This window comes from Symphalangus syndactylus, chromosome 22 (genome assembly GCF_028878055.3).
Source record: "Symphalangus syndactylus isolate Jambi chromosome 22, NHGRI_mSymSyn1-v2.1_pri, whole genome shotgun sequence".
Taxonomy (NCBI): Eukaryota; Metazoa; Chordata; class Mammalia; order Primates; family Hylobatidae; genus Symphalangus; species Symphalangus syndactylus.
The window spans coordinates 22,152,488-22,165,898 of NC_072444.2; the positions used below are offsets into that span (position 1 = coordinate 22,152,488).

General features: G+C 47.5%; 1 protein-coding gene across 4 annotated transcripts in view; it reads right to left on the bottom strand.

The window, feature by feature from the left end:
• Positions 1–10,088: 10,088 nt before the first annotated feature.
• TMEM51 (transmembrane protein 51) overlaps positions 10,089–13,411 on the bottom strand; it is a 70,100-nt gene continuing 66,777 nt past the window's right edge. For 3 of the 4 annotated variants that reach the window (XM_055262437.1, XM_055262436.2, XM_055262438.2), the window contains exon 4: positions 10,089–11,234. In XM_055262437.1, coding sequence (XP_055118412.1) covers positions 10,817–11,234 — 418 coding nt within the window. In that variant the 3' untranslated portion in view covers positions 10,089–10,816. The remainder of the gene's footprint in view (positions 11,235–13,411) is intronic. The other variant, XM_055262439.2, reaches the window with a different exon arrangement.

Consider the following 13,411-nt stretch of genomic DNA (forward strand, 5'->3'; position numbering starts at 1 on the left):
CAGTAGACCTAAAGCTACAGTTTGTACAGTTTTTAACCATGGGCATTTTGCCCCCTGAACCAGGCCCCCAGAAGACTTTTGACAATGCTTCGGGACATTTTTGATTGCCACACCTGGGCAGTGCTTCTGGCATCTAGTGGTAGAGGCTAGGGATGCTGTGAACTTCCTATAAGGAACAGAGCAGCCTTCCACCTAGCCACGCCTTGCCCAATATCAGGGTTACCCAGCCCAAAATGTCAATAGTGCCAAGGTTCAGAAACCCAGAGTTGAAGCAATACACAGAGATAAAATCATATTCCATTTAATTCAGTGTTTATTCACTGGAGGGGTGTATGATAATGTACACGTCTATGAAATTACTACACAGGAAGCAGGAGCATGGGATAGTCTGCCTTCAACATACGCGTAGGACTTAGTCAATGGTGTTCTTCTCCTCCTCCTTCCCCTCTGGTCTTATTCCTGGTTCCTATTTTGCCCCATGAGATCTTTCTATTATTGGCCTAAGGGAAGATTAGTGGATGATTTTTACTACTTTCAGCCATTGGAAAAATTTTAGGCATTAAAACTTTTTTAACTGGAAAAATAAACATCAAAATCAAGGTTTATTCCAAATAGCAGCTAGAATGTTTGTCCTGATTTCTCCTTGCCAATTTTTTTTTTTTTTTTTTTTTTTTGAGACAGGGTCTCACTGTGCTACCGAGGCTGGAGTGCAGTGGCACAGTCTCGGTTCACTGCAACCTCCACCTCCTGGGTTCAAGCGATTCTCCTGCCTCAGCCTCCCAAGTAGTTGGGATTACAGGCATGCACTACCACACCCAGCTAATTTTTGTGTTTTTAGTAGAGATGGGGTTTCATCATGTTGGCCAGGCTGGTCTCGAACTCCTGACCTCAAGTCATCCTCTCACCTTGGCTTCCCAAAGTGCTGGGATTACAGGTGTGAGCCACCACACCCGACTCCTCCTTGCCATTTTCATTGATTCAATGGATGTTTTAAATAAACTTAGGATTACCTTTTAAAGTCAATAAAATTATTGCCCTCATATGCCCCAACTTCTCCTATAAAATGTATATTCCTATTTCCTTTTCTCTACTGCATTTGTGCTGATTAAAAAAAAAAAAAAACCCAGCTGGTGCTAAATGAATGTACCATTGGTAACTTCTAGGACGGCGTGTCTCTTCCTGTTCAAAAAGTCAATTGGTGAACCAGTACTTTGAATCTGATTTTTTTTTTTCTTTTGAGACGGAGTCTCGCTCTGTCGCCCAGGCTGGAGTGCAGTGGCGCAATCTCGGCTCACTGCAAGCTCCGCCTCCCGGGTTCACGCCATTCTCCTTCCTCAGCCTCCTGAGTAGTTGAGACTACAGGTGCCTGCCACCACGCCTGGCTAATTTTTTTGTATTTTTAGTAGAGACGGGGTTTCACCATGCTGGCCAGGCTGGTCTGGAACTCCTGACCTCGTGATCCACCCGCCTTGGCCTCCCAAAGTACTGGGATTACAGGCATGAGCCACGGCGCCCAGCCTGAACCTGATTTTTAAAAGGTAACTAATTTGTCAAAAACCAAAAGATGCAGCTTTCTCTCTCTCTTTTGGTTTAATTTTGAAAGCTGCAGCAATTATGTAAGGTGGGGCATTTATTCACTGGTTTATGTCAAGTATTTATACAATTTCTTTTATGAACACACATACTTGACTTGTCATACTTTCTCTAAAAAGTAAAAGAAGAATCTTGCTATCATGTTATTCCATTGTTTGTCTCTCTTTTATGCTTTGTTAAAATAGATGCTAATGATTTTTCTTGACCAGATAGAATCACAAGGATACGTTCTGAAATAAGACATCTTGAGAATAAATACTAAGAACATTTTCTTCTTCTTAAAGTTCCTGCACAACTCCTAAATTTTACAAAGTATTAAGCCCACGGGTGCAATGACTCATACCTGTAATCCCAGCACTTTGGGACGCCGAGGCGGGTGGATCACTTGAAGCTAGGAGTTCAAGACCACCCTGGCCAACATGGCAAAACCCCATCTCTACTAAAAATAGAAAAATTAGCCAGGCGTAGAGGCAGGAGCCTGTAATCCAAACTATTCAGGAGGCTGAAGCATGAGAATCGCTCAAGCCTGGGAGATGGAGGTTGCAGTGAGCCGAGGTTGCACCACTGCCCTCCAGCCTGAGCGACAGAGCGAGACTCTCCGTCTCAAAAAAGAAAAAGAAAAAGAAAAAAACTCCACAAAACAAAGTACTAAGCCTAGCTTATATCTCAGAATCATGCTGTATTATCTGATACTGTTTTTCTGAGAAGATTTATAACCCAGAAAAAGTCACGCTATAATTTTTGCTTCTGAAATTGTATACCGGTTGTTTTATTTTGTTACATACCTTTCATTGGTTTTAAGTATGCTTTTTCAATAGTCCAAAATTTCTCAGAGTCTATTTGAGTTTGTAAGTATTATACCATTATCTTTCCCACACCCTTTATATTACGGTTGCTACATATCAGGTTTTTAAAGAACAGATGTTGGGCTGAGAATGGATGGAGAAAAGGAGAAAGGAAGATAGATCTGTGCATACCATGACTGAAGAATTAGATTTACAGTTCTGCGATGGGGAGAGGGACAGAAAAAGTCTTGACAGGTTTTTAAAATAAAAATGATAAGCAATGCAAGGATGACTGTTTCTTGCTTTTTTTCGATGGGGTCCACACTGAGTGGCCAGGCTGTATGTCTGCAGTCCCCATGTCCAAGAGCATCTAGGACAGGGCTTCTCAACCTCTGCACTAGTGACATTTGGGGCAGGATAATTCTCTGCTGTGGGGACTATCCTAGGCGTTGTAGGAGGGTTAGCAGGATCCCTGGCCTACTAGATGCCAGTAGCCTCTCCCTTACCACTGTCACATTGCCAAGTGCTGCCCGGGAGCAAAATCAGTCCTGGTGGAGAGTCACTGACCTAAGGTGAAACAGAGAGTTCTGGTGTTGGTGCAGCTGTTTCACAGCCTTCCTGGGAGCGGAGAATGTTTCATTGCATATGTTGTATCTGGGTGTTGGTTGGTTTGTATGGACGTGTGTTCCATCTGACTGCCTTCCTGGAATGTGCAGAGTTCCAGGGGCTGCATGTCCCCTGGGGAACTGGTGTGGAGGAAACGTACGTGGAAGGCAGCCTGGTTGGCCCCGAGGAAACCTTAGTTTCAAGGGCCACGTTTTCAAGGCCTCTCGTGTAGGGATGTGCGTTCTCTCCAGTGGCTTTTCTGGATGGTTGCATCCACATATTGTTTTTTTCCTCTGTCTCTTGGGGTCTTTTCCTCCCTCTTCTGGCCAACCTGCTCCACGGTATCTGAAGAGAGCTGGTATCTGACTTCTCCATCCATTATTGGAGAATCTGAGATTGATGTGTTACAGCTCACTGTCACATCTCAGCTGCAGGCATTCCCAGACATCATTTCCTAGATGCATTGCTACGAAGAGACAGGGACACAGCTTTCTCCTGTTAGCCTGATGTGAAGGTACTTCTGAATGAGCTGGAGGTGGCTCGAAAACCACCCCAGAGGGCAAACTGTCATCCACACAGATGGCAAAAGCTCAGGGAAGCGTCCATTCCTCTTCATGGTGGGTGCTGTCACAAGGGGTGCCAGCCTCCCTTCAGAGGTACTTCCTGATCGGGATGGTGGACACAGGAAGGTCTGCGTGGGTCTGAGAGCCGGGAGGCCCCAGGAACCTGTGTCTGGCTTATCCTGGATCTGCGGTCTTGATCACCTCCCACAAGTTTTCAGGGCATGGGGTGATCTTAGTGGCTTGCCTTAGCTGGTGATCTGTGATCTGAATGCCACACAGTGAGGAGGCTAATGGATATCTTTGCCCACAAGCTGTGGGACTTTGGACAAGTGTCTTGTCTTCCCTGGGCCCATTTCTTTCTGCTGTAGAAGGACTGTGTTTGGCTCAATCATCATTCCCTGTTGTGTGTTCTGGGAATGCTGGCCATGGAAAAGGCTCTTTGGGGAAAAAGGGCCTGTTAAATTGGTTTGGCAAATGTTACGTCCTGCAGTACTTCCTTTGAGATTTATAATGCACATGAGCATATGAGAGGCTTTCTGGAATTCTCTGCACCCAGATGCCCATGGGGCTTACTGCCTACTTTTCTCCAGTGTCACCCCCCAGAGGCTCTTCCTGATCACCCTGAAGGTGAGCCCTTCTCACCTCCTGTTCTTCACCCTGCTTTATTTTTCTTCTTATTTTCTGACATTATACCATATACATATTTTTCATCCTCTGTTCTGGCTCCACCGAAAATGTCACCTCGGTGTCAGCAAGGACTTGGTCCATTTTTTTTTTTTTTTGGCAGCTTTATTCAGAGCACCTGGCACATAGTAGGTGCTGCCACTTTCCATCTCAGCTTCAGGCATTCTTGGACATCATTTCTGAGGTCAGCTGCATTGCTGCAAAGAGACAAGCACACAGCTTTCTCCTGCTGGCTCGTAAGTGCCCAATAAAAATGTATTGAATGTATAGACTTTGTTTAACTCAGGGATTTCCAAATGGATCTAATTAGGGACCTTTTCCACACCCACCCATTAAAATCCAGCAGAACACACTTGAGGAATCGCCGGGAAATCAAAAGTCCTGACAGCTGTGGCCTCCTGAGATTCATTGTCTTAGGACGAGCTGCTCCCTTCTGAATGTGCTGACAACGTGGCATCAGACTGAAAACCAAACCAAACGGACTGACTTGACCACTCTCCATGATGGAGGACCCAAGCCCTGGGCCAGGCTGACCCCGGGGGCTGCCTCAGTTGGCCTTTGTTATGTGGCCTGGTTGCTGTTTCCCTGAAGTTGGCTTTCTGTGAAGATGCCTCACAGACTTGTGGCGTTTGGTGAATTTTCTCTGAACACACTTATAGAAGTGAGTGTGATGCTCATGCCGGGAGAAGTGCTTAGATCTCAGGTCAGTTTTCCTTCCAACTGTAGCTTCGTCACAGCTGCACTGTCCTTCCTTCCTTCTCCTCCCCTCCCCCACTCCCTCCCCTCTCCTCTCTCTCTCTCCCTCCTCCCCTCCCCTCCCCCTCTCCCCTCCCCTACTCCCTCCCTTCCCCCACTCCCTCCCCTCCCCCTCTCCCCTCCCCCTCACTACCCTCCCCCTCTCCCCTCCTCCCTCCCTCTCACATCCCCTCCCCCCTCCCCCTCCCATCCCCTCTGCTTCCCTCCCCTCCCTCTCCCCTCCCCTCTCCCCTCCCCCCTCCCCCTCCCATCCCCTCTGTTCCCTCCCCTCCCCCTCCTCCCCTTCCCTTCCCCCTCCTCCCCTCCCCCTCCTCCCCTCCCCCTCCTCCCCTCCCCTCTCCCTCCTCCCCTCCCCTCTCCCTCCTCCCCTCCCCTCCCCCTCCCTCCCTTCCCCTCCCCTCCCTCCCCACCCCTCCCCTCCTCCTTCCTTCCTTCCTTCCCTTTTTTTGAGACACAGTTTCACTCTGCCTTCCAGGCTGGAGTGCAGTGACGCAATCTCGGCTCACTGCAGCCTCCACCTCCCTGATTCAAGTGATTCTCATGCCTCAGCCTCCCCAGTAGCTGGAATTACAGGAGTGCGCCACCACACCTGGCTAAATTTTGCATTTTTAGTAGAGACGGGGTTTCACTATGTTGGCTAGGCTGGTGTTGAACTGCTGACCTCAAGTGATCTGCCCGCCTTGGCCTTCCAAAGTGCTGGGTTACAGGCATGAGCCGCCGCGCCCAGCCCCCTTGCTTTTTCTGTGCTGGGTGCAGTGGGGGCACTTTACCTGTGTTGGTCTCAGGTATTCATCACAAAATGAGGAACTTCCGTTTTGCTGGTGAAGAGATTGAGGCTCAGATGGGAAGCCCTTCTCCCACCCTCCGTGCTTGCAGACATAACAAGCGCTGTCCTTCTGTAACTCCACACCGGAATATGCAGCATGGTTTTTCCTAGGAGCTAAATGGTCCTTGTCAGGGCCTTTAAAACAAGAAATAAGTCCACGAATCCTCAGAAGGGCTTTTCATGTACTGCCTTTTAGAGCCTGTGGTTCAGTTGATCCACGCATTTCCAGCGATACAGCCGCATCCCATTTTCAGTATCTCAGGATGCTTGTGGATTGATTTCGGCTTTGCCATCTCATGCTTGTCCATGCGGAAGTGAGTCATTTCAGGACATGTGGCTTCAAATGACAGAAGCCCACTCCAACTTGCTTAAGGAAAGATAGGCATTATTGAAAGCAGACTGGCATGTTGTATATACCTGAAGGTCACAGTGTGTGGCCAGGCTCCCCAACCAGGAACTGCAAAGCAGCAAATCTGTCTCTTTTTGTGGAGGGCTGTTTCCTCCGTGCCCTTCTGCTTCCTCCATCTCTTCCTGCAGGACTGGCTTTCTCTGTGCATGTGGCTACCCTGCAGCTTTCAAATGTATTGCACCCAGTTCAACTAGTCAGTCCCGAATGACCACCCAAAGGTGACTGTCACTCAAGGCCACAGGACCTGCTTTGGGAAGCAGTGCCCAAGCACGAATCTTTCCCATGAATAGCAGGCTTTAGCTTCACTGCTGTATCCTGGAGCCTGGAGCAGTGCCTAGCATCTAACAGGCACTGAGTAGCATTCATGGAAATGGATGGGTCCAGCTGGTTCAGCTGCACTCCCCAGGCAGTGGTCTACACTGCAATCACAGTCATGCTCCAGTCTTGTGCCTTAGGCACCTGCTCATGGCTCCCCTTCATCAGAACTGCAACCAATCAGAGGAAAGGAAAAATCAAAATCGAGGTTAGGTGGAGTACCAACTGTGGGCCCAGCACTGTGGACAATGGAAAGGCCATTCTGTCCTCAAGGATTTCAGTTAAATTCAAGATCAAAGCGGGCTGGGCACAGTGGCTTACGCCTGTAATCCCAGCACTTTGGGAGGCCAAGTCGGGTGGATCACTGGAAGTCAGTTCGAGACCAGCCTGACCAACATGGTGAGACACCTTCTCTGCTAAGAATACAAAATTAGCTGGGTGTGGTGGCACGCGCCTGTAATTCCCAGCTACTTGGGAGGCTGAGGCAGGAGAATCGCTTGGGAGGCTGAGGCAGGAGGTGGAGGTTGCAGTGAGCCAAGTTTGCACCATTGCACTCCAGCCTGGGCAACAAGAGCGAAACTCCGTCTCAAAAAAGAAAATAAAGAGAAGATCAAAGCTAAAGAAGGAAATTGACTAGGGGACACCATCTCTCAGCAAAGTTGGGCTTCCCAAAGACCAAGGACCAGAAAGTCACCAGGAGGCAGCGGTCTCTGAGGCTCATTTTTCGTGGTTGCGTATTTAAGCAGTTAGCTCCATTCTCTCTCTGCAGAGTGGCTTCTCCTGCCTCACGTGTCTGTGACCCACCCTGACAGCCCCCAAACAGTCACCTAACCCCTGAGACCACATCACTCAGAACTGACCTCTCCATCCCAAGCCAGGCTCCTGGGAAAGACTTGTCTAGCCAAACTCAGCTTCTGATTGGTTCTCCCTGGGTATCCCGGATACATACCTCAGATCCAATCAGCTGTGACCTGAAAGCATGGACGTCACATGATCCCAACAAGCTGCTGAGATCTGTCCTTTCGAGTAGGGTGGGAGTGCTGAGTGGGACTTTAAAAAACTGGAATTCATTCAGATTTCTTGTTGCCGTTCTTTCATAGCCCTGGGGCCGTGTGGGTTGCTACTTGCATTTCCCCCATGTTTGTGCTCTTATGTTTACTTTAGGGACAAAAACATGATTGGGAGGAAAGAAATGAACTAGAGTCTTCTGGTTCTTGCCTTCTTAGCTTCTCCCTTTTTTTTTTCCCCTTCTTCCCTCCCCTCCCCTCCCTTCCCTTCCTTTTCCTTCTCCTCCCTTCCCCTTCCCCTTCTTTCCTTCCCTCCCTCCTTCCTTCCTTCCTTTCCTTCCCTTCCTTCCCCCTTCTATTTATCTTCCTTCCTCCTTTCTATCCTTCTTTTTCTTCGTTTCTTCTTTTCTTTTCTAGTCCAAAGAGAAAGAGAGAGTCCTGAGGATGATAATGATAGCTCTGAACCAATAAACAAACAGGGCAAATGTGCTTTGGGGAATTTTGAGTGAAGGTGGGCTCCTGCTTTGGCAGGTGGTTTTAACTCAGTATTGCAGAGAACTTCCTTGCCTCGAGGCACTATTTAGGACTCCAAACCTGTGGTTAAGGTTTCCAGCTAACATTCTTTCTGCCTTCATTTTAGAAAGAGGTGAGCCTATGCTTTATATTGTGTATACCAGATATCTATTATAATCCTCTGAATAATATGAATAATTTTCTACTTGATCATTTCCACACATACAAGCAGGGGTCCTAAATGCTATTTCCGTTGCACTCCTCTCTGTGGGAAGAGTCATGAAGTGTTGAGGCCAAAGGGGGGCTGATCTCTAGTGAGTTGAAGATTGAGCTCTATATCGGTTTCCTATGAACTCTCTAACAAATTATTACAAACTTGGTGACCAATAACAACAGAGACTTGTTCTCTCAGAGTTCTGGAGGCCAGAAGCCCAAAATCATATTAACTGGCCTGAAATCAAGGTGTAAGCAGGGGACTGCATCCTTCAGGGGCTCTAGGGAGAGTCCATCCCTTGCTTCTTCCTGATTCTGGTGTCTGCCGGCCTTCCTGGACTTGTAGATTCATCACTCCCATCTCTGCCTCTGGAATCACATTGCCTCCTCCTCTTCTGTATATACTCTCCCCCTCTTTTGCTTGTGAGGACATTTGTGGTTGGCATTAAGGGCCCACCTGGCAAACCCAGGACAATTCCATCCTCTTCAATCCTTAATCACATCTACAAAAACTTTACCATACAAGGTAATATTCACTGGTTCCAGGGATTAGAGTCTGATACCTTTGGGGACCACCAATCAGCCCACCCAAGCCTCACAACTCCTTCTCCCCCGTGGAGGGTCTAGACTAGGGAGACACCCCAAAAGGTGAGAGCTCTTCCAGAAAGTCATTTCTCAACTCATCTGGGTCCTTGCTCTTCTCTTCTATTTTCTTCCCATTTATCCTCTGGTTGGGAAGAAGCACAGAAAAGTAACAGGAAAGCAAGCCCAGCCCAGAGACATGAGACACAAAGAGCCATGGGTCGGCTCAGGAGTGGGCCGGGGAACAGACCAGGCCTCTGGGTGTCTGTCCCATGCCACAAAGCCAATCCCAACATCTCCCCTTTTAATAATGTATTGCATAAGGAAAGTGAAAGTTTCGAACTTTAGTCACTGCTGCCAATCTTGAGATAAGCAGGTGACTCGGTGCCTGTCATCCCTTCCCTGTCCACCGGAGCTTGTTAGGAAAACATCTGGGCCTGGGAATTACTCTTCCAACCAGGTTGACGCAGACTCCTCAGCAGGCTAGCTCCATGCCCACCAGTAGCAGGAAGGCTTCCTTTGGACTTGGGTCTGTTTTCCCAGACACTCACTCCACGGTCAAGACCCTGACCCCAGAGGTCTCCATTCCCCTCCTATGTCCCATCTTCAACAGCTTGAGATCCCCTGGGCATTTCTTATTCATTGCACTGCTTTTCTGGGCTGCACAGACTCACTTTCCCGCTCCAGGGGGACATGCTCACCCACCCCCACACACTTACATAGCCTGTCAGTTCTGGGGGCAGAAGACAAGCTGCACTGAGCTTCCTCCTGGGCCAGTTCTCAGGAGAGGGAGATAGGAAGGATGCCTAGACAGGTAGAAAGCTGCTGTTCAAACAACCAGAACTTTCTTTTGGGCGCATGGGTTGACAGGGACAACCCCTGAACTTGAGAAGTGCAAGTCTTCATTCAAAGTCTGGAAAAGCTCTTTACACTGAAATGTATGGGGGGGTATGTAAGAACTCAGGCCTTGGAGCCAGGCAACCTGGGCTCAAAGCCCAGCTCTACCGCTTACTAGCAGCGTGACACAGGGCACTTACATTAACCTAAAGCCTCTGTGAGCTGACCTACAGATGGCATTATTACCAGACTTGGGTCCAGACAAAATGGGGTGATGTGTGAAATGCTTAGCACAACACTGGGCATAAATATTCAGTACATATTAGCTATTATTATTGCCATTTTCTCCTAAGAAAGTCAGTATTGGAAGAGCTGCTAAAGTAACTCAGCACCCAAATGTACTACATATAAAATATTTTATTACAAAAAGCTCCATTGCATGGCATTTCAAAAAGAACAGAACATTTCCTACAGTTTTCTTTTCTTTTTTTTTTTTTTTTTTGCTGTTACACAAAAGAGACTAGTTAAGTGTACCATTTAAGACTATTATGCATCACGTGCCTAAGTTCATCAGGCCTTAAGCCCTCAAAGAACAACAGCATCAGGGGCTCTGCGAGAGCCACCACCTGAGCCTCACCGCTTAGTTCATAAAACAGCCCTGTGTCCTTTCTACAAAGCCAGGTCGTATTTCCTACCCACAGTTCAGGACTCCAGCGTAGACAGCAAACACAAAACTTGTTTCCTTTTTGAAACAAAACAGTCTTAGTAGAAGCAAAACAAACAACCGCAATCTAAACCAGCCGCGAGGAACCCTTTCCTAGCTGGAAAGGAGAATGTGTCGCCTGTGATTCGGAGTGAAGAGGATGGGAAGATGCCTGTGCCACACCCTTGAGTGTGGTCCACAGATTCACCAGCTCCAAGGCAGCATCTCTTTCCAAAGCACCTGCAGCAGGAGGCTGTGTGGGGCAACAAAGTCACTCCCGATACACAGAATCCCCCCCACCATCCAAATGGCTCCATGCACAGCTGGCCCCTCCGCTTCTCAACCGTGGCTCACGTGGCTTTGTTAGAGTCTTGGGGTCAAAAGGTGTGAGAGACAGGAGGGAGCGTGGCTCAAGTGGGGCCATTCAGTCGGGTGGCCGGGTGTCGGGGGCCTTCTCCTGGACTTCATCGTACTGCGGTGGAGGAGTCAAAGGCTCTATCGAGGGAGGAGGGACGTTTTTGTCCGGGAGGTTGATCCTAAAGTCTTTGAGGTGAAGCTTTTCAGATTTAATCCTTCGAACTTTCAGCGGTTTCAGTCGTTTGGCCAACTTAGAGTTCTGCCTGTCAGGGGGGTTCCCGGGGCTGGCCTCCACGTCAGCCCTGGTGGATGTGGGGGTGGTCTCGTCAAGCCCCGTCAGTGACTCATAGGACGGGAGAGAGATGCTCAACCTCGGGTTCTGCTCCTCTCCCCTTGCTTCTGAGTAGTTTGTGTTCATCACTTCCTCGTAGCTGGGGACATAGTACCTTGAGGCAGCCTCCTCATCCTCCTCTTCTTCCTCCTGACTGCAAGAAGACACACAGACAGGGAGAGTGTTAGCCTGCACTCAAGTCATTCAAAATCCCAAAGAAATGGGCTCCAAAGAGTCCACACACAGCAACCTTGTAAATAACAAATGGGTCTTAGAGGCAATAAAAGCAAACACTTCAAGTGTTTACTATGAGCTGGGCTCTCTTCTAAGTATTTTAACAAATATGAACCAATTTCAGATTCCTAACAACACTATGAGTTAAGTTCTATTCATGCAAGACAGGTGAGTCCCCAGATTGGGGCTTAGCCTGGGAGGGTTCTTGGCTTCATCCAGGAAGGAATTGAAGGGTGAGCCAGTGGCGTTAGACCACAATTCTTTATTGAAGGGCACTGCTTCTTGTGGAGCAGGGCTAACTCATAGGCAGTACACCCAGAGTCAGCCACATAGGGGCTCTTGGAAATTGTATTTATACCCACTTTTAGTCACATGCAAATTAAGGGGTGGGTTAACGCAAATTGAGGGGCAAGCTATTTAGAACTTCCTAGGAAAGGTAACTTCTGGGTCGTTACCATGGAAAGGGATGGTAACTGCCAGGTTGTTGTCAGGGCAATTATAAACTGTCATGGCACTGGTGAGAGTGTCCCATGATGATGAGCAATGAGGGCAGCCAGGGATCACCCTCGTTCCTGTTTGCTGGCTTTGGCTAGTGTTTTTTTAAACCTTATCTCATCTGGACCACATCCTGTTTTGGTCAGCAGGGTTATGATCAGAAAACAAGTCCTGCCTGTTTTCTATCTCACTATTATTATAATACCCAATTTATAGATGGACTGAGATACATCAAGATTAAGTGACTTGGTCAGACCTTCAGGAAATGGGAGGGCAGGAAGTGAACACTATACTCTCAACTACTCCACCATGTTATCTGGGTGTTAAACCTCCTTTGCCTTTAAGCCTTTCCCACTTAGTGACACACTGGGTGAGCTATTCCAATGCTCAGCTGGGTCCTTTGGTCAAAGGCAACACAAAAATGTACAAAGTTGCTATCGACTTTCAGTAAAATGGTTGTCCCCAGGTAGAGAAAGAATATCTGAAATATAACATTTATGTGTGTCTCAAATTATTCTGTAATTTTATCTTCCAAGTTTATCCCAAGACTCAAAAAGATCGAGTCCTCTCAGCCTTATTCTCATTTGACTGTTGAAAGAGAAAACCAAAAAGTCAGGATATTTTCTACACATTTGTCGGAATTAATGCCAATAGCCACTTTCCAGGACCCTATACTTGAACCTGTGGGGTGATCATGGACAACATCAGAAACCTCAAAGTCTGCCTTGGTTTTCCTCCCACCCTCCTTTAGGAATGAACTCAAATGTGCTCACAGCTAGGGTGTGGAATGATGAGTGATTGATATTTCTTCTTTGTTCTTTTCTATATTTCTCAAGTTTTCTAGAATAAGCATGTGTGATGGTTAATTTTAGGTGTCAACCTGACCGGCCATGGTTGCCCAGATTAAACACTGTGAGAGCGAGGGTGTTTCTAGAAGATACTAGCATTTAGCTCAGTGGGCTCTGTAAGGCAGATTCCCCTCCTCAGTGTGGTGGCACCATCCAACCCATGGAGGCCCTAGATAGACCAAAAGTCAGAGCAAGCAGGAATTTGACTCATTTCTCCCTGCCTCACTGCTTGAGCTGGGACATCTCATTTCATCTTCTCCTGCTCTCAGACTAGGATCTATACCCTCACCTCCCCTCGTTCTCAATCAGGCCTTCAAACTCAGAATGAATTATACCCCTTGCTTTCCTGGGTCTGCAGCTTACAGATGGCAAATGGTGGGACTTTTTGGCTTCCATAATCCCAGGAACTAATTCCTCATAATAAATCTCCATTAAAAAAAATATATATCCCTCTGGTTCTGAGTCTCTGGAGAACCCTGACCAATACAGCATGTGTTATCCTTTGTTATCAGAAAATGAGTTTAATTTGGAAATTGTATTTATACCCACTTACACCCACTTTCAATTATGTGCAAAAGTAAGAAGTGGGTTAATGTAAGTTGAACGGCAAGCTATTTAGAACATTCTAGGAAAGGGACGGTAACTTCCAGGTCATTACCATGGAAAGGGGTGGTAACTGGTAACATTGGAGGGCAGAAATCCCTTCAATATAATGAGATTTTTTTTTTTTCTGGTGTATACTCACAAGTGGCAT